Source organism: Pisolithus orientalis, assembly GCF_024613125.1.
Source record: "Pisolithus orientalis strain OTSU chromosome Unknown F5J12scaffold_1, whole genome shotgun sequence".
NCBI classification, from domain to species: domain Eukaryota; kingdom Fungi; phylum Basidiomycota; class Agaricomycetes; order Boletales; family Pisolithaceae; genus Pisolithus; species Pisolithus orientalis.
In genome coordinates, this window is record NW_026260782.1 from 723,749 (window position 1) to 747,258 (window position 23,510).

General features: G+C 50.0%; 12 protein-coding genes across 12 annotated transcripts; 8 read left to right on the forward strand and 4 right to left on the reverse strand.

Moving 5' to 3' along the window:
• Nucleotides 1-37: 37 nt before the first annotated feature.
• On the forward strand, nt 38-3,617 carry F5J12DRAFT_790740 (Zn-dependent exopeptidase). Its single transcript, XM_051743843.1, has 16 exons — nt 38-379; nt 434-912; nt 963-1,024; nt 1,077-1,171; nt 1,223-1,461; nt 1,511-1,603; nt 1,675-1,679; nt 1,729-1,860; nt 1,909-1,990; nt 2,040-2,308; nt 2,359-2,478; nt 2,529-2,638; nt 2,697-2,882; nt 2,934-3,085; nt 3,152-3,362; nt 3,577-3,617. The coding sequence occupies exons 1-15, from the start codon at nt 96-98 to the stop codon at nt 3,286-3,288; spliced, it is 2,445 nt and encodes an 814-aa protein (XP_051605504.1). The 5' UTR covers nt 38-95; the 3' UTR covers nt 3,289-3,362; nt 3,577-3,617.
• F5J12DRAFT_790748 (uncharacterized protein) lies at nt 3,538-5,028 on the forward strand. Its single transcript, XM_051743844.1, has 6 exons — nt 3,538-3,819; nt 3,904-4,124; nt 4,175-4,211; nt 4,266-4,344; nt 4,398-4,711; nt 4,763-5,028. The coding sequence occupies exons 1-6, from the start codon at nt 3,721-3,723 to the stop codon at nt 4,952-4,954; spliced, it is 942 nt and encodes a 313-aa protein (XP_051605505.1). The 5' UTR covers nt 3,538-3,720; the 3' UTR covers nt 4,955-5,028.
• F5J12DRAFT_790765 (uncharacterized protein) lies at nt 5,029-7,384 on the forward strand. The gene is made up of 10 exons (XM_051743845.1): nt 5,029-5,310; nt 5,348-5,526; nt 5,580-5,687; nt 5,748-5,844; nt 5,882-6,275; nt 6,336-6,354; nt 6,404-6,664; nt 6,723-6,863; nt 6,917-7,157; nt 7,212-7,384. The coding sequence occupies exons 1-10, from the start codon at nt 5,115-5,117 to the stop codon at nt 7,253-7,255; spliced, it is 1,680 nt and encodes a 559-aa protein (XP_051605506.1). The 5' UTR covers nt 5,029-5,114; the 3' UTR covers nt 7,256-7,384.
• A 51-nt stretch (nt 7,385-7,435) lies between these two features.
• Nucleotides 7,436-9,129, forward strand: F5J12DRAFT_790770 (uncharacterized protein). Its single transcript, XM_051743846.1, is given in 9 exon segments — nt 7,436-7,562; nt 7,631-7,693; nt 7,713-7,817; nt 7,871-7,906; nt 7,963-8,193; nt 8,254-8,434; nt 8,489-8,523; nt 8,575-8,634; nt 8,681-9,129. 9 exon segments carry the CDS (start codon nt 7,458-7,460, stop codon nt 8,966-8,968), a joined length of 1,104 nt encoding a protein of 367 aa, XP_051605507.1. The 5' UTR covers nt 7,436-7,457; the 3' UTR covers nt 8,969-9,129.
• Nucleotides 9,130-9,135: 6 nt separating this feature from the next.
• On the reverse strand, nt 9,136-11,350 carry F5J12DRAFT_790778 (regulator of chromosome condensation 1/beta-lactamase-inhibitor protein II). The gene is made up of 6 exons (XM_051743847.1): nt 10,760-11,350; nt 10,660-10,732; nt 10,571-10,632; nt 10,538-10,542; nt 10,279-10,509; nt 9,136-10,228 (listed from the first exon to the last, which is right to left on the reverse strand). The coding sequence occupies exons 1-6, from the start codon at nt 11,157-11,159 to the stop codon at nt 9,368-9,370; spliced, it is 1,632 nt and encodes a 543-aa protein (XP_051605508.1). The 5' UTR covers nt 11,160-11,350; the 3' UTR covers nt 9,136-9,367.
• A 57-nt stretch (nt 11,351-11,407) lies between these two features.
• F5J12DRAFT_790782 (aldehyde dehydrogenase) lies at nt 11,408-14,029 on the forward strand. The gene is made up of 14 exons (XM_051743848.1): nt 11,408-11,513; nt 11,565-11,606; nt 11,660-11,696; nt 11,743-11,891; nt 11,950-12,061; nt 12,119-12,205; nt 12,254-12,305; nt 12,354-12,448; nt 12,500-12,580; nt 12,633-12,822; nt 12,872-13,128; nt 13,177-13,337; nt 13,393-13,451; nt 13,504-14,029. Exons 1-14 carry the CDS (start codon nt 11,416-11,418, stop codon nt 13,605-13,607), a joined length of 1,524 nt encoding a protein of 507 aa, XP_051605509.1. The 5' UTR covers nt 11,408-11,415; the 3' UTR covers nt 13,608-14,029.
• On the reverse strand, nt 13,685-14,580 carry F5J12DRAFT_711694 (Snf7 family; the record flags this gene model as incomplete). The annotated part of the gene is made up of 6 exons (XM_051740723.1): nt 13,685-13,720; nt 13,771-13,877; nt 13,929-14,025; nt 14,072-14,302; nt 14,357-14,461; nt 14,512-14,580. The coding sequence occupies 6 exons, from the start codon at nt 14,578-14,580 to the stop codon at nt 13,685-13,687; spliced, it is 645 nt and encodes a 214-aa protein (XP_051605510.1).
• Nucleotides 14,581-15,602: 1,022 nt separating this feature from the next.
• On the reverse strand, nt 15,603-17,510 carry F5J12DRAFT_790798 (homoserine acetyltransferase). The gene is made up of 4 exons (XM_051743849.1): nt 16,628-17,510; nt 16,495-16,575; nt 16,299-16,444; nt 15,603-16,234 (listed from the first exon to the last, which is right to left on the reverse strand). The coding sequence occupies exons 1-4, from the start codon at nt 17,421-17,423 to the stop codon at nt 15,836-15,838; spliced, it is 1,422 nt and encodes a 473-aa protein (XP_051605511.1). The 5' UTR covers nt 17,424-17,510; the 3' UTR covers nt 15,603-15,835.
• A 383-nt stretch (nt 17,511-17,893) lies between these two features.
• F5J12DRAFT_10446 (uncharacterized protein) lies at nt 17,894-19,594 on the forward strand. The gene is made up of 3 exons (XM_051737972.1): nt 17,894-18,117; nt 18,174-19,064; nt 19,116-19,594. The coding sequence occupies exons 1-3, from the start codon at nt 18,061-18,063 to the stop codon at nt 19,389-19,391; spliced, it is 1,224 nt and encodes a 407-aa protein (XP_051605512.1). The 5' UTR covers nt 17,894-18,060; the 3' UTR covers nt 19,392-19,594.
• Nucleotides 19,595-20,896, forward strand: F5J12DRAFT_10494 (uncharacterized protein). The gene is made up of 3 exons (XM_051737974.1): nt 19,595-19,886; nt 19,948-20,649; nt 20,712-20,896. Exons 1-3 carry the CDS (start codon nt 19,798-19,800, stop codon nt 20,746-20,748), a joined length of 828 nt encoding a protein of 275 aa, XP_051605513.1. The 5' UTR covers nt 19,595-19,797; the 3' UTR covers nt 20,749-20,896.
• Nucleotides 20,897-21,044: 148 nt separating this feature from the next.
• On the reverse strand, nt 21,045-21,749 carry F5J12DRAFT_710674 (uncharacterized protein; the record flags this gene model as incomplete). The annotated part of the gene is made up of 2 exons (XM_051740661.1): nt 21,045-21,323; nt 21,378-21,749. The coding sequence occupies 2 exons, from the start codon at nt 21,747-21,749 to the stop codon at nt 21,045-21,047; spliced, it is 651 nt and encodes a 216-aa protein (XP_051605514.1).
• Nucleotides 21,750-22,092: 343 nt separating this feature from the next.
• F5J12DRAFT_790819 (transmembrane adaptor Erv26-domain-containing protein) lies at nt 22,093-23,460 on the forward strand. The gene is made up of 4 exons (XM_051743850.1): nt 22,093-22,292; nt 22,343-22,389; nt 22,444-22,523; nt 22,575-23,460. The coding sequence occupies exons 1-4, from the start codon at nt 22,270-22,272 to the stop codon at nt 23,388-23,390; spliced, it is 966 nt and encodes a 321-aa protein (XP_051605515.1). The 5' UTR covers nt 22,093-22,269; the 3' UTR covers nt 23,391-23,460.
• The last annotated feature ends 50 nt before the right edge of the window (nt 23,461-23,510 follow it).

Sequence of the window (23,510 nt, forward strand, 5' to 3'; positions counted from 1 at the left end):
ATACGCGAGCGCGGGAGCTGGACTAATAGGCGCTCAAGTTTGTGCGTATACTACTCTACAACACACTGTTCGGTCTTGTCCATCAGCAGAGACCCATGGATAAGAAACAACTACCCGCTGTCGTCGTCGAATCGACTTCAGTCATAGCTTTTGACACACCACCTACCGCGGGAGCACGTCTCATAGCAAAGCAGTGGTTCCGAACGAGTATTGCTGTTTTCATCATTTGCACGCTCTATTCCTGCGTGCAGTCCTACTCCCCACAAGAGGGGGCTCACTTAGCTCAGGTGGACCAAGATTTGCTTCAGGGCTATCTTCAAAATGTTGGTAAAGGCTGCAAAGATCCTCTGTGTGGTAGGGAGGCGGAGACACTGTTCTTGTGAGCGCTTTCTCAAGTGGGCCTGCTGCGAGCAAGTTTGACGAGCCTTCTAAGGTCTATTCCAAACGAAGAGAGCGCGCTTGCGACCTCCTGTTTATTCACTTCGGAGCCTCATATGGCTGGCACATCTGGAGACTTTGAAAGTGCAAAGTCGTTTCTCGCCATCCTCCAGGGCGAACTGGGCATCGAACCACTTCCAGGTGACCTACCCATCTTTCGCGCGGGAACCAACGAGTCTCGTTCAGCTACTTTGGATATATCATCCTACACAAAACCGATGGCGTGGATTGATACCTATTTTCCCATATTAAATACCCCTCTGAATCATAGCCTGGAGATCCTCGGGACGCATGGCAACCCTGTCTGGGTTGCGGAACTAGAAGAAGTGTCGGATGAGGCAGATCCGTACGCTGCCATGTATGCGACAGCTACACCAGCTTGGCACGGCTTAAGTCGAGGTGGTGAGGCTTTGGGAAAGTTAGTATACGCTCATTATGGCCGAAAGCAAGATTACGATGCACTTCTTGAGGCTGGTAAGCGATTCCTCATTTATAGATGACTCATCCCCGCTGACCATTACGAGGGGTCGATTTCACGGGGAAAATTGTGCTCACTCGTTATGGCGGTAATTTCCGTGGACTAAAGGTTAGCGGAGGTGAAGGGGAGCGTGCGCCTTTACTCACTTACTACACTCTAGGTGAAAAGGGCGCAGGAGTTAGGTGCTGCTGGGGTCTTGATATATTCAGACCCGCGAGACGATGGTACTGTCACCTCAAAGGACGGATATAAAGCGTAGGCTAGCGATCCTATCGTCTCCTTGACTAAGGTTTCACTTTTACCTAGATACCCCCACGGCCCTGCACGGAATCCCACTTCTGTTCAGCGTGGTTCCGTCCACTTTAACTCGCTTTATCCTGGCGACCCTACGACTCCTGGTTACCCCTCGTATGAAGACAGCGTGAGAACGGAGGGATTGAGCAGGCCCACTATCCCCAGTCTCCCTATTTCGTGGAAAAACGCCGAAGTACTGTTGAAATGGTTGGACCACACTGAAGAACCCGTCGTACGACTCGTTAATAATGGTATCGTTTCTGTTGATCTACTTGTCATTTAACCGAGCCAGGCGTGCAGTTGACGACAAAATTACGCCCATTTGGAATGTGATGGGTGTCATACCTGGCCACATTAGAGACGAGGTCGTTGTCGTCGGTGGTCACCGCGATGGTCGGTGTTTATTCTATATTATATTCTTCCCCCTCCTTAGTAAGGCTTGTTGAATCATTTCCATTTTCTAGCCTGGGTACGCAACTTTGACCCTCCGTTGAACTGGAATCATAAAATCTGTTAAGGTTCTTGGGGCATCTGACCCGTCGTCTGGTATAACCTCTATGCTCGAGGCCGTTCGGGGCTTCGGCCAATTATTAACGAAAGGCTGGAAACCACTACGGAGTATTGTAATCGCTAGTTGGGATGCGGAGGAGGTGAGGCTTGATGTGTCTAATCGCGGCCTTCTTTTTCATCCAACGAAGTTTGGTCTTATAGGTAGCACCGAATGGGGCGAGGACTTTACCGAATGGATTAGAGATCATGTCGTTGCCTACGTGAACATAGGTATGCCCTAAGCTGATTTCATACAATTGGGCGTTGACGTTACAATTAGATACGTCCGTGTCTGGGTCGCGTCTCAGGACATCCGCGTCTCCTTTACTAGCTCATCTTCTCATGCAGACAGCAATGCAAATCCCACATCCCACATCCGAAGGGAGGACTCTCTGGGATGCTCGTAACGACAGAGGCGCACTTTTTGGTGACAATTTTGACAGTGAAATCTTAAACATGGACCACGCTGCCCACTTATCCGTGGATAATCTCGGGGTCAGGCCATTAGGCTCCGGCAGTGACTACACTGTTTTTCTTCAGTACATTGGAGTGAGTCGAAGCCAATACCCAAACTTACACAGTGCTCACGACATGCCCAGGTGCCGTGTGCAGAGGCATGCTTTACGGCCACTCTGCATGATCCGGTGTATCACTACCATTCTGTCTTCGATACCCAAAGGTGGCAAGAGCTGTACGGTGATCTTACGTTCTCTCGGCATGTGAGACGAGTATCTTTCGATTGGAGTCGCATGTCACTAAATGCGTGCAGGTTGCCATTGCGAAGCACATAGGTCTCCAGGTCTTACGTCTGTCAGGGGACTTCGTTCTTCCACTGAATACCACACACTACTCCCTGCAGTTGGAAGCTTACGTGGATCAGTACGGAACTATCCTCGTGTTTGCGGATTGGACTCGGGGATAACTGAATTCTTATCAGGGTCGTGACTTTAGCAACTGCTGCCTCTGTCGACGTTGATTTCTCGCCGCTGCGCCACTCGATCCATAATTTGCAGGCGGCAAGCCTCAACCTTGATATCGAAAAGGCTAAGGCGGAACACAAATCTAGAGCAGCTCTGAGATCCTTGGTGCGATATGGACAGCGTTGTTTCCCACCAGGGACTGGGTCTGTTATTGCACTTACTGTGATCACTTCCGACTTCTAACGGTGGCCTAGGTTCTGGGAGCGGAGACTTTTGAGGGTCCTAAAGCGTGCGAAAGTGATTAACCGGAAGTTGATCGCGTTTGAGCGTGCTTTCATCTCGAAGGACGGTATCAAGGGTCGTGAGTGGTTCAAACATCTTGGTGTGGCTCCGGGAAAGTGGTTAGGTAAGTAAGCGTAATGAGGAGTAATGGGTGTGCTCATCGTCACTGTCGATTTTCGGCTGGCCGCAGGTTATGGTGCTACGACACTTCCGGGTATCACGGAGGCTATCACTTTGGACGGTGATCCCATGGCAGTTGCTCACGAGATTGAAAGGTTGAAGGGTGTAATCGACAACTTGGTTGAAGAGATTCGTGTGCATACCTGAGACACACATACCAAGACCTCATCTTGTATTCTAGAGTTGAGTTTAACTAGTACGGGATGGTTTGCATAGGTTTGACTTGATGTCATGCGAAGGTTCGGGTGTGAAAGCAAGTATCAAGTCTTGTATTGAGTAGTGCATGTCGTCTCGAGGCATGCATACTATCCCGCACCCAAAGGCAGCCTCACTGCTCTAGTTATGTAAAGTTCCTCTTAGGGTAATAGTCATGCAGTTGATGCAATCACCCGATCTGTCTAACTTCTTTCACCGCTGCACACTTTTCCTTGTACAGTATCATGAAATGGCCAACAGGTTACTATTGCTAGGCTCCCATAATAACAACGGTGCCAAAATGGCACTATCAATTCACACCCCTTACTGCCTCCAATCCGCCTCTACGGGTACGGCAGTTCGTGCTACATCGGTTTCCGAAGAATGTCCTCGGGCTCCTATACCCCGGCCACTGGTCTCTGGCTCGAACGGTCGCGTCTCGATGGCATGATATTGGCCGCTTTTTCATATGGTAGGTTGCAAGTTATTCTTTCTTGACTTACAATATGTTAACTCGTCGTCCTACACGTCCAGGGATCCTATTTTTACTCACCGTCCAAGCTGCAGCGGCCATCCTGTCCCGGCTGTAGACACGGGAACGGCGTAGTATACCGTCCGTGGCTCTTGGCTTATGTTTTTACCACCTTCATTCTGGCTACGGTCGGCTTTGCAGCCAATGTCAAATTCACCGAAATGATATGGATCGATCTGAGGGATGCACCAGGAGGACCAGTGGCGTTGATTGAGGATGAATTGAACTATTGGATAAACATTATGGCGTTGACTTGGTATGTCTGCGAGATCGTGTACCCAGTTTCAGATCCGTTGATGTATCCAGCTACTATGTCATGGAGTGGTTCATGCAAGCCCTTCTGGTGGATCTCTCTCTCCTTGTGTGACTATACGATGCTGAAACGCACTCGCGATAGCTTTACCGGTGCCTTGTGGTTTGGAATGGGAATAAATACGTCGCAGTGTCTATGACCGCCCTTTTTCTGACAATGATTGGTAGGTATCAAGGGAGCGCTTAGCAGGTTTCTCTGGCTAACTTACTCCTCAAGCACTTTCTATCGTTGTTCTGGCAGGGGCCAGTGGAACGGTGTTTTACAACCTCAACACCCAACTAGCCTATCTTTGCATTGAAGTCGGCATGACCGTCATGTACACTCTCCTCGTTTCGTGGCAACTTCTCAAATTTCGACGAGGAATGGAAGGCCTGGTAGGGAGCGAGCACCTACACATATACAACACCGCTATGACCATGGTTGTCGAATCTGCCGCTATGTACTCTGTCTTGGGCATCATCTATATCATTTCCTTCGCTCTTCACTCGAATTTATCCAACCTTGTATTGTTGTCCATCCCCAACGTCCAGGTACGCTCGAGCTGCATAAAACCCGGGGAGGTCTTCTGACCTGCCCACTAGGCCATTGCCCAGCTTATCATCATCATCCGCGTTGTTCAAGGTCGGGCAGTGGGCACGTATGGTCAGTCTGAGACCCGCGTGAACTCTATTGCTTTTGCCACTTTCAGAACTGAGGATCGTGGGGCCGCGCCCTCTCAGGGGTTACGTGGCGCGGAATTTACTGCTGTTGAGTCCAGTTTGTGGAAAGAATGAAGAGACAGATCAGATGCGAAATGGAGGTTGTACTACATAGCCTATTTAGTACTTTAGCGAACTTGAACACTACAGCTACCTTCTTGCAAACTGAAGAGACCCTGTAGAGGCACTACGTCCTCCACTAATTATATAGAGGAGGTCACGCCTGCAGGGCGGCATGCAAGAAGCGATGCATACTCACGTCTATGGCCCTGGTCAAATTGTGCTGGCACTGCAGAAGAACGGACAAGCAGTATCCTCGATCTTGGCAGCGACCTTGGGCTTGCTTCTTTTCATCGCAGCATACAAGAGAACGCTCGACCCTCTGTTCGGAAGCACACTGACAGAACGGTACTTGGACCTCGTCGTCCACAGTTGCACGGCAGTTGGCGATCATTTTTCCAAGACCAGCAATTCATCGTTTAATCCTGGGTCTCGCGGTACTGGTTCAAATCGCCCCTCACACTACATACTGGGTCGGGATTTATGCCGCTAGGTATGGTGACCCAGCAATCGGTCCTCTCACCTGCCACATACTGGTTCTGGCACCGGTGGTACACCTCTCAGTGTCTCTAATTATGTACTTTGGTGTGAGTTGTCGTTATCACGTTCAAGTCAACTAAGGCAGGAAGGTTTGTTTTAGCTCCGGTTTGTTGTCATGTTTGGACTGGCGAGAAGCGTTCTGCAATCGTATTCAATCGCTGAGCTGACAGTTCACAAGCTCTCCCTGGAGCCTCGAAAAGACTACATCGTAAGCTTCTTTCCACGACTTGATATTTGTCACGAAACACAACACTGTGACTGCACGTAGTTCTTGTTTCTAGGAATTCTCGCATACGCTGGGTGGATGGGGTTCTGTTCAGCGGAAGACATGCATAGGTTCATGCACAACGGCCATCAAGTTCTCAGTCTCACCAAACGATATCTCCCTCTACTTCTTCCCAGCCACCTTTCTTTTTTTTCCTGCCATGCGAACGCCTACGTTATCCGAATTTGAGGAGTTTCCCTATCACAGTGTTCAATATCCCCTGCGCATACTTTCTTCTCAAGAATCTATAACCGGAATGATTGTTGTTGGGGAATTGCTTGATACGTTGAAGGACACTGTCCCGGATGCATTACACTCCCTACGTTATCTCCGGGCATCCCATTCGTTATTGGGAGGTGTTTGGACCGGCGAAGCGATTGTCACTATGGGAAATGTTCCACCTCGTACGGACGAGTTGGGGACACACCTTGGAGACTCCATATATAGCGCATTCGTCCTTCAAGAGGCAGTACGACTCATCAATGGTACATCTGAATGCCCCGGCGGCCATTGCGAGAAAGCGCTTGTAATGTAAGTGCTACATGAAACTAAACCATTTAGTCTTAACGTTTCACCTCTCTGCTGTCGTAGAGGTGTTGGAGCTGGTGTAGTGGCATGATGCCCTCGCACATCATGGAATTTCCACGACTCTCGTGGAGATAGATCCAGCGGTTTATTACGCCGCGAGGAGATACTTTGGCTTGAAACATCCAGGTGATGACAACGTATTTCTTGAGGACGCGCGTGGCTGGCTCCAACGACGTGTTGCTACCCTGTTAGCATCCCCAAGTAATCCTTCGAAATTCGACATGGTTGTCCATGATTGCTTCTCTGGAGGCGGAGTGCCAGGGCACCTTTACACTATTGAATTCTGGAATGAGTTGAAAGAGATCATGACTTCCAGGGGTGTCATTGCTGTTGTGAGGTCTTACCTGATTCTCACCATATCTGCACTATTGAAAACTTGATGTCGTGTAGAATTTTGCAGGGAAACTCGGGTCAATGTCGTCGAGGGCTGTAGCGACTACTTTGTTCAAGGCATTTGGACAATGCAGGGCATTCCATGATCACCTTGGTGCGATTCCGGACCAGCACCTTCATGATGAATTTGTCAATATAGTGAGCTCCGTACAATAGTTCACGACCAAAGTTGGGAACTCGACCATTTCTAGGTGTTCTTTTGTTCAAAGTCTGCATCGCCGTTGGCGTTCCGCCCCTCGGTGGAGGGAGACTATCTTCACTCTTACTTGCGCCGCCATGTCCTGTCAGACCTAGAACGAAGAGAACTTCCAATCTCCATAGTTAGGAATGCCAGCGTGTGGTCTGAAGAAGCGGAAGAAGTGTTCTTACTTACAGACAAAAACAACAAACTAAATGAATGGCAGCGTGCCGATGCAGCGGAACATTGGAGAAGTCGGTCATATCTTCCCTTCACCCTACCCGTGTGACGCTAACCAGTAGCCTTAGTAATGAGGAAGGTAATGCCAGATATCGTTTGGGAGACATTTTGATAGATACACGTCCACATCTGCGAAGGGACGAACAGTCATGTATGTAGCTACGTACTATCAGCGGAGACGTGGCTACACATTGCTATCTCATCTCTAAAACACCCAAGCAAGCGCCCAGACTCAAGTCAGAACTAAGTACATATTACTACATATGGATTTATTACTATCCAAGGTTCGCTTGTTGAAAGCAAGTCGTTTTAACATGTTCAGAACAAAAGTTTTAACCCCCTGCTGTCTTCCATCTGTATTCCTCAGAGGATTGCGATTGCGAGGGTCTATGAGATGGAAGCACAGTGCACTTGTCGAGGTCAGATTCGTTTTGCACTGGTCGGGTTGACTGAGTGAGTTCGGCAACTTACTACCTCTTGCATGCAGGATGTGCATGCAGACGCGCCTTTCCGTATACCACTCATAGATTTCTCTTGCATTCCGAACTGTGTCCTCACAAGCCGAGAAGCGTCAAGTCGCGGATGATATAGTCGACGGTTTCAAGGAAGTCGGATTCATCTACCTGACAGGCCATGGCATACAACCGGATGTGATTGAGAACGTATACAAGAAGGTTAACCACCGGCCTGCCAGTTACTTTTTCACGAGTTTAATATTCTCGAACAGAGTGCAGAGTTTTTCAAGCTTCCACAGCATATCAAGGTAAGGCTTTCCCAAGCACTCAGTCGAATGGATAGAAGCACTGACATGTTACAAAGGACCAAGTAGCCTGGGACGATCCCCGAGCAAATCGTGGTTATGTCAAGGTTGGTAGGGAGCGCGTCACGCAGTCTTCTGATGCGGAAGAGATAGCAGCTCTGCGCAAGAAATCACCGGACATGAAAGAGACCATGGAAATTGGTCGCGACTGGGATCCTGTCTGGAAGAACAAGTGGCCTAAAGAGATTGATGTACCTGGCTTCAAGGACACCATGCTTCAGTTCTTCCGGGTGAGTGGTGACTAGTTGCTTGGACGTCATATACTGGTCGAGCTCATCTTTATACCAAAGACATGTCATGAGCTACATACAGTTGTCATGAGATCCGTTGCACTAGGATTGGATCTTCCGGAAGATTTCTTTGAGGATAAGATCAACCAACAATCCCATAATTTGAGACTGCTGTCATATCCCCCTATGCCCGCCAGGCTTCTCACTCGAGAAGGACAGGCAAGAGCTGGCGCACACTCTGGTGCGCCACACGGATCTTTGTCATTCTTGGTTTTTCGTTGACCTGTAACCCCAGACTACGGGACATTGACACTGCTTTTCCAAGATTCTGTACGCCTCTTCACTTGGCTAGAAATGACCTCTTACCAGTCGTCATACTAGGTCGGAGGCTTAGAAGTCCAGAATCCCCGCACGCAAGATTTCCAGCCGGCGCCACCTATTGTAAGTTTGCTCTGCTACTAAGTAGCCTGTACCAACATTCTTCAAGCCAGGTACAGTGGTCGTTAATGCAGGGGATTTGCTTGCTCGCTGGAGTAATAATACCCTCCGGTCCACTTTACATCGGGTAGTGGCTCCCTTTACTTCGATGAGCAACACAGGTGCCGCGGGAGGAATGACGCCAGCCAGGCAGTCGATTGCTTTCTTTTGCAATCCAAATTTCGATGCTATCATAGAATCCCTGCCAGCTTGTGTCAGCACCAGCAACCCAAGCAAGTATCCTCCGGTCACCACCGAGCAGTATATTGTGAGGCGCCTGGCCGAGACCTACGACTAATGACACTCCCTGATAGCCTACCGTCGTTCCATGATCCATCTAAATATTGGTATTTTTGTTCTACAATACTTGCGTAAAGCCTTTCATGCTTAGCATACTTCTCTTCATATGCAAGTCCTACCTGTCCCAACTTGAACGCACACAATTGATAGAGTTTGTGGGGATTCAACATTTCCTTGACTCAGTGATTACTGAGTTCCAGGTAAATCATGGATAGGTTTTCTTTTCTCTCGCAACCGAAAGTCCGAGACTAGACTATGCGTGAAGTACCTACGATAGTATGTACATATGAAAAGCTTTTGGAATCAGCGCTCAGTTGTCTATGGTTGGCAGGACGCCGGTATACGCGGCATAGTGAATAACAAGGCAAGATTAGCGTTCGGTGATGAGAATGTGCTATCATGCCTTCTTTCTGAATAAGCCAAGGGAGTGTTGACCACCACATGCAACAGCGACGGCCTCAAATGACCCTTCCCTGCGCACAACTACTGTCGGTGTCTTCGCCTCTACTTCCTTAACGCCCAGCTCTCCCTGTGATTCTTGACCCCAAGCGTACAGAACGCCAGCACGGGTAATGGCCATGTTGTTATGGGTACCTGAGGCAATGGAAGTGATAGGATCACTGGAATCATCGAAGACGATTTCCAGAGGTTCGGCGACGAAATCAGGGTTAGGTCGTGAGTTATACGTTGAATTGCCTTCCGCCAGACCAAGCTGGCCACCATCGCACCTTCCACAGGCGAAGACGCGCCCAGAAGATGTCAGAAATAGTGTGTGGTGTTCTCCGCCTGCTATCTGGACGACCTCTTCATCCAAGGTGCTTTTGCAAAGCGAGTGAACTTTCCGCGGGGTGTGTATTTCATCCGACGTCGATCGGAGCTCCGAGACACCTGTACCAGTTTGACCCATTGTATTGAGCCCCCACCCCCAGACATCCCCGATTTCATCTACAGCAAAGGAGCAATAGTTGCCCGCTCCTATGACAACGGCCCGATTTGACCGGTTGCCCAAGGTAATTTTTTCTGGGACCGTACCATGGATTTTACGGCGGTCGATAATTTTCCGACCAAGCTGTCCATGCTCACCGGTCCCCCAGGTGAAGACATTACCATGGGTTGTCAGAACCACCAGATGGTTGTTACCGGCAGCGACCGAGACAACCTTCTCGGTGTCTCCTGGTTTATGACTGAGCTCCAGTATTTTTCTGGGGAAGAATTCGTGTCGAGCGGCCGAGGAGAACCCGAGCGATCCTTCCGCAGCCTACGTCGGGCAATTAGTGGAGTCGTCTTTGAGACGGCGGGTACACTTACTCTGAAAGAACCCCATACTCGCAGCTCACCATCAGCGCTGACGGCTGCAGATATACTGTCTCCGGCAGTTACTTGGACAGCGCGGAAATTCTCATCTAACAAACTCTGTATGGGATGAGGAATAGCTGTTAATGTGTCCACGTCCATGAATGAACCAGGATTTTGGGGATCGGAGACGTCTTTCGTGATACGACCGAGAGCAGCATCGTCGTTGACGCCGCAAGACCAGACCTAACGGCCCGTGGTGGCAACTGTCAACAATCGCTGTGCCAAATACTAGAGAATAACGTACCGCTCCCTTCTGATCGATGAAAAGGGTATGCAAGCCTCCCGCTGCAATGGCCTCCAGGCCAGCTCCCTCAAAGCCAAACGCGCCTTCACTGATTTTTTGATCTACCCATGTATTTCTCTTCGGGGATGAAAACTCTCCGAGAAAGTCCGGACCCATGCCAAACTGGCCGAAATTACCCGCTCCCCAGACAAAAAGTTGGGCTGCTGGCTGTTTGGGCACCGGGGGTGACAGTATAGGGATTAAAATACGGTTTAAGTTGTTGAGGTTCTTCCGCGACAGCGGGAAGACCATTTGCAGTTGGCTTTCTGGCTAATCTCCTTCCGGAAGAGGTCTTCCTTAGGGATGACTTTTTCGTATCCTCTGTATCTGACTGAGGTGCTGCCGACCGTGCGCGTTTCTTTGGGGGTGAGGATGTAGGCGACCCAGGCCGCTTAGTAGGCTGAGAGGCGGTTCTCCTCGATGGTTTCGTCGGCTTGGCTGCAGTATGTTTGCCGTTTACTGCTGGCAGAGGCGCGGCCCTTGCCACCGGCGCTCCTTCAGGTTTGGCAGAACCTGCACGAGTTGACCTTCGCAGTGGCGGGTTTGACATTGCGTGAAGAGTGAATGAGAGTAGCAAGGAGGAAAGAATGCGGCGACTTCGAATTCAAAGGGAAATGCGGAGGGTTGCTGTGGCAGCCTTGGGCGGTATGTGAGGGTGGGTGAGGACAGTTGGACGGGTCTGCCTGGCCCACCAACACCAACGGATGTACCGCAAAAGGGTCCCGATGAGCAAAATCACGTGATGTAATCTTGTATCGCGTCTGTGACATTTTTTGTTGTGCTTTGTTTGTTACACGCGTCCCACTATGATCAGGCCAAAAACTCGTCCAGCTGCCAGGTCTTGGTTTCACGTCGCTCAGTACAAGACCGCCGCAGCCCAATCGAGCGAACCCTTACTAGAACCGTAGGTGCTATGATATGTAGTGCGATCTTCCCGTGACACCAGCCGGATTAGCCTCCTTGTTCGTAACCCTGCCACCGGTGATATAATTTCTTTGTCCGTACGCCTTTCAGTTTACGTTGTCTCACCTCTGACGACGGGACGGCTAGAATAGAGCCTCCAACATCCGAAGCAGTCGACGAAGCAGTTAAATCTGCACATAGGGGTTTATGAATCAGGTGTTTGGTCTAAGGCTTCCCCCCTTTCGCGGTCGAATGTCCTGTCAAAGCTGGCTCAGTTGTTAGAGGAGCGCGTCTCTGACATGGCTCGAATCGAAACCTTACAGACAGGAAGAGCCATTCGCGAAATGAACGCTCAGATAGGTCGTCTACCCGAATGGCTGTCGGTGGTTGTCCTTCAAGGGGTGCCAGGATTGAGACTTAATTGCAACCATATACAGCCGCTATTTCGCAGCTTTATTGCGAACCCATCAGGGATTCATAGCACCCACTCAAGGGAAGTTGCTGAATTACGTGAACCGGGTGCCCCTCGGCGTTGTCGCTCAAATAACGGCAAGTCATTCGGGTGTGTCGCTACCATTTTGCTCATGTTTTGTGGGATGAATAAAGCCCTTCAACCACCCTTTACTCATCGCTGTGAAGAAACTTGCACCTGCGCTGGCGGCGGGTAACAGCGTGCTTGTAAAACCTTCCGAGGTGAGCAGCATTTTCATCTTCTCACGTATCGTATGTAATATCTTTCAGCTTGCCCCACTTTCGTTGCTGGAATTTTCCGAACTCGCAAGCGCTGCTGGATGTAAGTGCAGTTCTTGGACGGCGTTTCGACGTTGATCTGGACGCGTAGTACCTGATGGGGTATTCACCGTTCTACCTGGACGTGGGCCCTCCACCGGAGCACAGCTTGCATCTCACTCACTTGTCCGAAAAGTGGATATTACAGTAGGTTTTACGTTCTCAGCTCTTTCGTCGTCGAATCAAGAATCCGTTCAGGCCGGGACACAAACTGGCCGCTCAATCGGAGCTATAGTTGGGTCAAACTTGGCTGCTTTCACAGCCGAGCTGGGTGGTAAAGTGACCACTATCTCCCTGCCAGGTGGCGCTGCGGCTGAGCCGAGGTACCCAGGCGCCAGTCGTTGTCTTCAATGATGCGGACCTTCTTTCTGCAGTTAACGGTGTTGCGTTCGCATCCTTTATTGCTTCTGGTCAAACATGTGTTTCTGGCACACGCATAATCATCCAGGACAAAATTTACCACAATTTCATGAAAGTATTCCTAGAAAAGGTCGGAAGTATCGCTCGGAGGATTGGAAACCGTGCGTCCACTTGTAACTTCTTCCTATTTCAGTTAAAGGTGTCGTTCAGCATCGAACCCCATGTCTTCGATGGGTACTGTAATATCGGAACATCATCTTGAACGTATACATCGGATGGTGAGTAGTCGTAACAGCGGAAAAGTTCTCATTGGGGGGTATCGGATGTCTGGTATATCACCCCTCGATGATTTTGACTTGTCTCGCGGATGCTTTTACCACCCCACTGTGATCGAAGACGTGGATGTCCAAGACGAAATATGGGAAGAAGAAATTTTCGGACCCGTAGTTGTGGTTAAGAAGTTCGCGGTCGGTCATTGTCTTTTATCCTTGTGACAGTCCTTTACGCTGCCGTAGGGCGAGGCGGAGGGCGTGGCGCTTGCGAACATGTCCAAGTATGGACTTGGGGCTGGTGTCTGGACCAGCAATTTATCACAAGCGCACCGTGTCGCAGACTCTATTCAGGCAGGCCTTGTATGGATCAATACACATCATCGCAATGATCCTAGTTCCCCTTGGTGTGTACATGACAATCAGAGGCCGCGCAAATGAATCTGATCCTAACCGACCCAGGGGCGGTATGAAAGAAAGTGGCATTGGCAGGGAAAATGGCATCGAAGCTCTGGAAGCGTGTAGGTGAAACTCGTTTGGTTCTGCACCCCACTCTCAATATACGACATTTAGATTCGCAGAGTAAATCCGTTATAGTGAATACGGCGACTGCCGAAGAATCCCAAGTGCAAGATGACTGGTTTAGTGAAGTAGGGAACAAAAGGCGATACGGATAAGTGCTTGTGTTACATCAGATACGTACTTGGCGTGCTAGACATCGAGATACAGAAGTGGGGTTGTGATGCAATGGTGGCTACTCTGTTGTCTTCACAGCTTCCTTAGCTACAGGCTGTCACATACGTCAGTTTGGCGTCGTGGGTACATGGCAAGTACAATTACCTGTGTTTGTTCCATTGGTGGTTCGTCTACGAAGTCAGGGACTTTATTGAGATCAGTTAAATATGATCCGCCTTCCTCATCGTCCTCAAGTTGGAGGGCGTCCAATTCTGTGCCAATCGAGGTGACGATAGTTTCTGCGTCTCCACTGAAATACTTACCTGCTTCAAGATCAGCCTCGTCAATCACATCAGGTACGGCATAAGAGCGTGCCAGCGACTCCTGTATTTCGTTAGCCTGCTCTACCAGATCTTCCAGCTCGCTAGTGCATGTTCTGTCTTGCATTAGCGTACGAAGAAGAAACGAAGGAAGGAGATATTACTTCTATCTTATTTATATCGACCTTCCCATATTGTTTTCGTAGCTCCTTATTGGCAGTCTTCATAGCATCGACTGTTGCCATCGTATTCCGAAGGTTCTCTGTAGCCAATGCCGCCGATTCCATGTTGAAGGTCTGCTGAGCAAGCTGGTTCATCTGCGATTCGTACATCTTCTTCTGCTGTAATACACGTAGTGCACGTTGCTGGATGGCATTCTACGGTGTGCGTGAGTGTATGTCAACCTCAAATAAGCCTGGAGTCATGAATACCTTCCCGGGGCCATTTCTCATCTTGCTCATCTGTTCCTTGTAACGCATGAGCTCGCCATCGAGTTTCTTGATCTTGACCTCAATGGAAGCTATGCGTGTGTCCGTCTGTAGGACGATGAACGTGGTCCCCGAAAATGACATTGGTTTTGGCTTACAGAACTGATGGCGTCTTGGAGCGTCGGCTTCGGCTTCTTCCCAGCAGAAGAGCCAAATATCCTGTTCATCGTGGTTGACTGGGTCGATAGCTAACAACACTAGCCGTTTCCAAGTGCGTTCAGCTCCTGGCCCGAACCGCCTCCCGATTCGGAGATGGCTCGACAAATAAGGTCATCCCACAGGGGCTTACTGGCCAGCACTCCGAAAGCGGACCGCCCGTTGCATCCAACGAGACGACGCTCTATCACTCCAGCATCGTGGACGATCAAACCTGTATCTCGGAGCAGCTTCTGTTACTCAACCACGTCAAGTACTCGGACTTCAGGTGCTCGCCCCTCTTCGTCCTCTCGACATCTTCACGGTCTCGCTGACGTCCGGCAATTCTGGAGAAATCATCTTTGCCATTATATTCGACACACGTCAGGATTTCACAGTGACTTGTTTTAGCAAAGCACGACGCTGTCACTATCAAAGGCGATCAGACTGTTTGCGGCTTATTCAACGCAATCATTGCTTCCACAACGAAGACTGTATATAATGTTTTGCCCTTCCTGTATTCTCGTTGCCGGGTGAGCACCGCAGGAAGATCGGTGAAGCCGTGGTTGCATTTCTCGCATGACCTCGAGGAAGTTCTAAAAGGTTATATACCCTCACTCTCCATCAAAGACGAGTTTCCCCACTCTGCGTGGTATCGTAAAGAAATGTATTTTAGGCGATGAACCTCCGCAAACGATGCATGATTTTTTGCTAGATGTTATGAACAACTTGAAGTTGAAGTAGGACCAAGCCGAAGTGAGAACCCGACACCAAGATAGGACGTGAGCTCAGAGAGTTTCGTTGCTTTGCATTTCGGACACGAACTCCCGTCTTGACTTATGACTGCTTCCCAATGAGAAGAGCACCAAACCCATCGAACTGTTTGGGGTGTCGACCTCTGCATGGCTTGCTAGGGTCAGTATGACATTTGAAGCAAGTACGTTTACTGTCATGGTCCAACTGTCACATAATGTCATGGCGATGGTCACAGTAACAAGTTGCAATGATCGCGGCGGAGGTCCAGAGTCTGGGCTGTTAAATTATCCATTGTATGTACAAGAGGTGGTTTTTATACAGGAGCTAGAAGGATGCTCGTCCGACTCAACTCAAAAAGCCTCTGACCGCTCCTCCAACGTTAAGGACGTCGAGCCTATAAATAGAGAGGTCAAATAAGTATCGCACAGCGAAATCATGCAGAGCGTGAAGAAATGCGGAGCCGATCATCACTAGGGCAAGCAATGTGCCTGGCCTTGTTTTGTTCCGGCCAATTCAAGCGAAATGGCACACTTACAGGAACGTGTCGTGACCCCATACTCCTCCGAGCTCGAAATAGCTAACTCGCCAGTTTCCGGCCATCCTCAAGGCATCCACAACTTCGCGTTGCTGCTCCACCGGAAAGAGGATGTCGCTCTGCACGCCAAGCACAAGGGTTGGTATCGATGCCAGGGGGCGGACTCCTTCAGCCAAGTCAGGTAAGTGAGGTGGGGGATTGGCTGGAGGTGGATGTGACTTCAAGAGGGCCATGGTCTGAGCCTCCTCTGGAGATGGTGTAAGTTGCGAAGCAGCTTTCTGGGCAGGAGACAATCCGAGTTGTTTGATAGCCGGTAATGTTAGGTCAAACAAGTCCATCGCTTTCGACACGTACAGGAGGGAGTTGGCATCGTACTTGAGGCAGAATTGCTCCCCCTACAAACACCGAGAACGACAACGGTCAAAATCCAGTAAAGAATGATGGAACAAATGCGTATACCTGGTGGTCGAGGTAGGTCTCAATCAAGAACTCGGGACAGAGTTTGGGTGTCTTTTGAGACTCGTCTTTCAAGCCGGTATCATGCAGTTTTCGGCCGAAACGCAAGTCCCATTCGGGACCTGATCTGTATGTGATAGTGGCGATCTCTGAGAGTGGTTAGGATACAGCTGCGAGAAGTCTGTGGATCTAGACTCACGACGAGCGAGCTTCATTCCAGTGTGGGGAGGCAGGCCATCATAGTAGAACCCGTTGTTCCAGTTCGGATCTGCCATGAGTACTAGACGCAGCTAAATCTGTGTCCAGAGCAGCAAAAAGAGGGAGATGCGTACCACTCCTCTGAGCGTAGCGCATGGCAATACTTCCTGGACTGCTCCTGGCTGTGCCACTTATGCTGACGATCTTGCCAACTCGGTGTGGAAAGAGCCAACCGGCCGCAAGACTTTGCATCGCCCCCATAGAAGAGCCGACACTAGCGTACAGATGATCCACACCAAGGTGATCCAAGAGTGCAAATTGTGCCTTTACCATGTCGAATATAGACAAAATGGGGAAGCGGGTTGCATAGCGCTGCCCCGTGGTTGGGTCGATGGACGATGGACCGGTTGAGCCATAACACCCCCCAAGTACATTAGAACAGATGACGAAAAACTGGCTGGTATCTAATGCACGACCTGGTCCAATGAATTTTTCCCACCAACCTGGCGACGGATTTAAGGATGTAGAGGCCGCGTGTGACGACGCGGATAAGCCTGTGTGGAGAAGAATGACATTATCGCGAGTTGGTGACAAGGTGCCCCATGTCTCGTAGGCGATGTCGAAGGATGGAAGAGACGCCGAATATGTCAACGGGAACGGACGTGGATGGTGGTACACATTATATGACAGTGGATTCGGCCGGGCATACGGGGGTTCAGGGCCGCTGTCTTCAGAGGGGCGGGAAGCTGCTCCAGGAGAGCGAGACGCCGATTCCGCGATGAGACGGGTCTCACGGGCGGCGTGCGCGTCTACACATGGAAACGACGGTTGGGGCGGTGTTGCACAATGGGATGACCACCGCAGTTGGTATGATCCAAGCTGCCTAGGTCGACGGAGTACGGAAGCCAATATTCTTGACCTCGAAAACATTAATGAAGTCTTGCAACACAAGAAGAATCCAGCCTATTCATGCTATTTGATTCTTATCTCCGAAGGCAACATTAAGGCTGCAGGATGGCGAACATTCGATGACCCAATTGCGTGATTATTCTTTAAACCCTATCAAGTCCATATTGGGAAACCTGTACTAGGGTTATGGTCATGCATCAACTCCCACGATCCGTTGCCGTCTTGCCTTGTGTGTTGCTGTGCTCGTCGTATTAGTGCGGGGGCTGGCAGCTAGCAGTCAGGTCAAATCGAAGGCACGTCCATTCCCTTCAACGAGTTATTGATGGCCCTGTGGAATTGCTGACATTCAAGACACGTTCACGTCTTCTGGACAAGCACATTTCTAACACGTGTTGTAGTGTCTCTAAGTCCGTCCATACGAATTCCCATCCCTCGTCCAATCTTGCTCCCCCCTCGACCGAAACGCTGTGCTCCCTGGGGCCAGCAGTGTCCAAGTGCGGACATACAGCTCGTGCTTTGCCAGGTTTAGTTGCGTCACACTTCTGGATACAGAGTCCGGGCGGAGCACAGGATTCTGGAAAACGACCTAGTAAAGCAACACTTGATGCAACAATTCTGTTTGTGATACACAAAGACGCATCTGGATACCCGACCTAGCATGACTGAAAACTCCTTGAGGTCGGACCCAGCAGAGTCGTCCAAGGCTGGATACAAGGTACGTTTTCAGCCGCATAGCCATTCTTGATATATCTCATGCCTGTTGCGTCCTAGTTCTACGCATTTTTCCGTTCTCGCTCCCGTTCTCGCTCTCGTTCAAAGAGCGTCACCCCAACGAGCGTTCCACCACCCATGTTATCCAAGGTCGAAGCCATATCTATCACTCAGACTCAGTCTCTCAGTTCAAGGCGTCCGCGTCTCTCAACAGAACATATACCCTCCAACATTCCGCCGTCGAGCTACATGTCATCCCCAACCAAATCCATTGGCCGATCTCAGTCCAGACCCATATCATCTACTACGACTGCTACGCACTCTACGATAGCCCCTCTTCCCTCCGACGCTTTGAGAAAAACGATAAATGGGCGCCAGGAGTATGCTTCACGACATGGAAATGCTGCTGATACCCACGAACTAAACCAGGATCATGATGAGTACAGCGAAAACCGCGAACACGACAATATACAACAACTTCCGCCCCGATCAGAAACACCCTCCTCTACTAAGCGGAAGTTAGGGCTCCACACACTATTTGGTATTACCTTAACACGGCGATCATCGTCTAGGTCAGCTCGCCGCCCGGCCTCATTATCCTCTGAGCGCAAGGCATCAACTTCGACTCTGGTATCCGAGTCCTCACGGAACGTTACCTCTCGTAGGCGGTCGTTGAGATTGGGTTCCCGCCCTACTACCCCTAAAAATAGTGACCAACCCTTTAGCCCAAAACAATCCGGCCATTTAATCCCTGTGCCATCGAACCCACTGCCTCTCTCAGCGAGCCCGCGCCGCCGATCGTTTGGCCTGAACTCTCCTCACAACACTCCAAAATCGTCTGTTGGTCATTTACCCCTTCCTGTTGCGCATGTACAGTCTCATGGCAGGCGTCATTCTGTCGGTGCACATCAGACACCTCATGACAGCGCTGTTGCACTTGCGGAGGACCAGGCAAGTAGAAATAACGTACTCTACCTAATCCGTTCGCTTATCTTTGTCCAGCCCAATATTTCTAAGCACAGGCGGCCTTCGGTCGAATTCGCAATCAAGCCGAACAAAGGGAAAGAAAAGCAGAGTGGAGACTGGGAGCAGCCTCGGCCGAATGCTACTCTGCAGGCTCCTGCTTCGGCAGCAAAGTCCATCTCTCAGAGCTCATTGGTAAACCCGCTTATTAGTGGCCATCGTTTATATTCCTCAAGCGCCAGTGACTGCATGGAGTCTTTATGGGGTACACGGCCTCGTGTCCAGCATCTCCCAACTGTGGAGTCCTATATCTGACGAAACCGGAGGGCTGCCACTCTTAGCCCCACGTCCAGTGCACGCCATTCCAAAGATAATTCATACCCCGCCTACTCCACAGCGACCGGGAGATTCAAGTACTCCTTTGAGACCCAATACCACTCCACCAAAGGTTGATTCGAGTAAAGTCAAAATATCCCAAGGAAAAACGAGGAGCGTACCCAGAGAAGAGCTTTTGTCATCTACGTCGCAATCACATGCAGACTTCAGTACCTCGACAACTTTCAAGCCTCCCCCAGAGCCGTGCAGCGAGCCTGCCGCCAACCACAGTCGTTTCACCCCTAGATTCCTTCGGGGGAAGGATTTCTCCAAAACAAGAGAGTCGGGTCCTGATAAACCGAGTGTACGAGGGGGGTTGCCTAATGGCAACGCCCCGACTCGCCATATGAGCAATCTTCGAAGTAAATTGGGGAGCTTTGACTTTGAGCGGCCTGTGTCCGCTGGACTCAACCACAGCAGTTCGACGGTTAACCGGTCAGGCATCCATAATTTATTTATATTTTCTGTTCTTCCTTACGCTGACTGCAAAGAAAAGCTCCCAGAACCAGTTACCCCTCGAACGTACGACGTCCTCGGATTCGACGCCGGCTACGAAGTCGCGATTGGCAACTCGCCAACCTGCTCGTGTCGACTCTCCAGTCCATCCCCATCTAATATCAAGCCACACTGGTCAGACATCTGTGGTATCGTTCGCCTCGGTACCTTCGAAATCCACTGAAAAGGGGGCGAGCTCTAATGCATCACCTGGCCAGTCTTCGAGCTGGGGCCGAGCTTCTGGTAGACGTGCGCAGAAGGCGTCACATGGCGCATTCCCTTTTGAACACCCGGCTTCTTTACCGCACTCTCCTTTACCCGACTCTTCTAATCTACCTAACAGTACTATTGGGGGGCAATGTTACCGCGACGACACTGGGCGCCTCCCCCCTGCACCAACTGACTCACCCTGGGCTCCGATGCTTGACATGCCTCCGAAACATTACAAGGGTCGAAGCCAGGCCTCACGAGACGTCGATATGAGCTTGCTGAAGCAAGAACGAAAGGCCAAGGGCCAAGGACGTTCGCTGGATCTTGGGCTTGGCTTGGCATGGGCACCCTCACGCGTCCGCGAGGAAGCTGTAATACCTGGGTTGTTTATGGCAGGGGAGAACATACGGGCGAACGGTCGATCGTATGGTTCGGATGTCACTAAAGCATTTGAAAATATCCTATCCGTGACCGATTTCGAGGCATTCAAGACGTGTAATGTTCTCGTCCATTTTTCCTTGCGGGGTTATTGACCCTGTGTCTTAATTTTTCCAGATGTTCGCCGCTACGATGCTCACATCATTTCACTTGATGGCCCAAACGGACTCCTAAGTCGAGTTGAAAAACTACTTATTAATACCGGAGTTAGTGAACGTGAAAGGAAGGGCCTCTTGGCCGAGTTCGCGTATTTCGTGGAAAATCATGATGCATAGCTTCCGGCTTTGCGGTAAATATTGACTTTATGACATTCATCGACCTGTAATGTCCTTTGTTGATTGGTTGGGTTCTTTTGTTATGTCGCAATTTATTCATCCTTTGCATCGTTACAGATAGGAGATATGATACAGCCTTTCCACAGCGCAGTCATGGGAGTAGGGTAGACTATTATTACATGGCTGGTCGGAGAGCCCTCAGTCTTGCAACTAATTTATCATCCTCCTCACCGATCTCGTCGCTTTTGAGGTCTGCAACACCTGATAGATCTTTGGAGTTGAGGTCATGTTGCAATTCGATATTAGCTTCTTCAGCTGTCTGCCGTAAGAGCTGATCTATCTGGTCTTGGGGTGTGGAGACGGCTGTTGTGCTCGACATGGCATCTTCCATGTAGGAGGTTTGCACGTCCAAGTCTGAGAATTGGGCTTCGAACTTGTCCATCACAAGTGAGATCTGAATTCGTGTCAAGAGACATGGCAAGGTCTGCAGCGGATAGCTAGTGCTCACCCTCTCCAAATTCATGTTGTCCATTGCCTTATCCATGCCCTTTACCACGGACGTCATGTTACCAGTAACTTGTCTCATCGTTACTGCCGTCTCCACCCGGCTCGCAACTGCATCTAGTCGACTAGCAAGACGCAGCAGGTTGAGAGACTCAGTCTTCTTCCTTATAGCATTGGAAGCATATATGCGTGCGCCCTCGGTGTTCCCTTGTTGAAGTGCCTGTGAATTGCATGTTCCGGGCCTGTCAGTAGATTTCATGGAAGGCAGGCTCCAACCAGCCTTCTTCAGTCGCGCTTTCTCTGCATTCTCGTCCTTCTGTGCCTTCTTTGCTTGCCGATTCAATGTCTTCGCAGTGAACTGCGCAAAATGTACCATAAGCACCAGTCTACTACAGTGCTGGTAATAGGCGAACTTTCAACTGAAACAGAGTTTCTGGAGACAAGGATAAGCATGTGCTGGTGAAGTGTACGTAGTGCAGCTCACTGACTCTCCATGTTGCTCATCGCTTCATAAAGGGTGCAGGCAGTAGTATGGCAGACCAGCGGGGACTCATCGAGTGTGAGTTTGACTATATTTGGTCAGCTGCAAATGTAGTCACGTGATCCGTGTATGAAGCCTGCCTTATGTAATCATGGTTTGCTGTACTTCTCGGCAACTTCTCGGCGAATACTGGGCAGGCTCCTGACCGCATAGTACTTATCTGCTACTCCGCGTGGTGCTTCTACATCACTTTCACCGTCTTCTGTCTGTGTCATTTTGTTGTCGTGTAATGAACGTCGTGCATGCAGGCTGAGGTATTTACTTCTGTTTGTACCTGAGCTATGCACTTGGTCGCGTAGTCAGTTAATCAACGTCAACCTCGTTCCGTTCCTCTGAGGCTGTCTGTCCAAGACCGATGACGTTGCTTCATCATCTCAGGTGGGTCCAGTTCTAATTTCCACTAGGATATCCCTGAGGTATTGGTGCAGTTATGTGGGCTCGATAGCTGCATTCCTGTTCATGACACTTTCCCTTGGTGGGCACACCTTGTCCAGCGTTTGAGCAGACCGTCTGATGAGCCTGCCTCAAGCCAGCGGACTGCTTTATATATCGGAGCTCATCGAAGAATATTCTCGGATGGCGAAGTTGATTGGACAGCGAGGCACATACGTGGGTATCCCTCACTCTCTTGTGATCCGTATCAGTCATGACGCGTTTTAGCTTGTCATTGCTTTACATGCTTCATTGTACATCTTTGACTCGCTTCCTCTGCCACAAACGCTGTTCTCAATCCTATGTCACGCGGTATATCTGCAAAATTTCTCAAGTGCATGGCCTCTCATATCATTATCGTCATTCTCCTTCATCGCTTCTTGCATTCTCGCTGTTGCCAATCATTTCACGTGGTTTTTGTACTTTTCGCGAATTTCCCGCGAAGTGCGGCATAGCTATTCCAGACACCGTGGGCCGGCGACAGAGATACCTGGGTTTGCCGATATTGCAACGTTCTTTGGAGTCTGCGTGTGGCTCGTTCCTCTGTTTCTCTTCCTCAGCCTCAGTGCTAATGACAATGCCCTTCCAACCTCAGGTAGCTTCATTGGTTTTATTACCTCACAAAATTTCATTGATTTTCTTACGGGCGTAGGCAGCTCCTCTGGCCCGAATTCAAGCTCGCCGCGAGTTAATTCGTCCTTATTCAAGTCTATGTTTGGTATACTTTGGAGGGGAGGGTCAGCAAAATCGAACTCCGGTGCGCCAAAGGGGCTTATTGCTCCACCGTCGCCAGTCTCCGTTCGACAACCCAGTTCTCCTTTGCCGGTGTCTCCAATAGCAATGCGTTCCCCCTCTCTAGGACCACCTCCAAGAACTCCTACCCGTAGAGTTACGGAAGATGAAAGTCAGTTTTCATTGGGGCTTGGACCGCCACTCGGCCGGTCACTTCAATCTCGTAGGCGAGCGACTGCCGAGAATCATAATGCAACTCCAATTCCTGGACTGTCCAATACTACCAACCGGAGACTCGATGACGACGAGTAATTCTGTTCCCGATCCTATATCTTACCTGCTTGTTAAAATAGTTCTGTGGCGATATATCACCGTTTTCGGGCTTAAATATTGCAGTTGGCCTGCCGTGACTTCTGAGCTAATGCAGCCCTG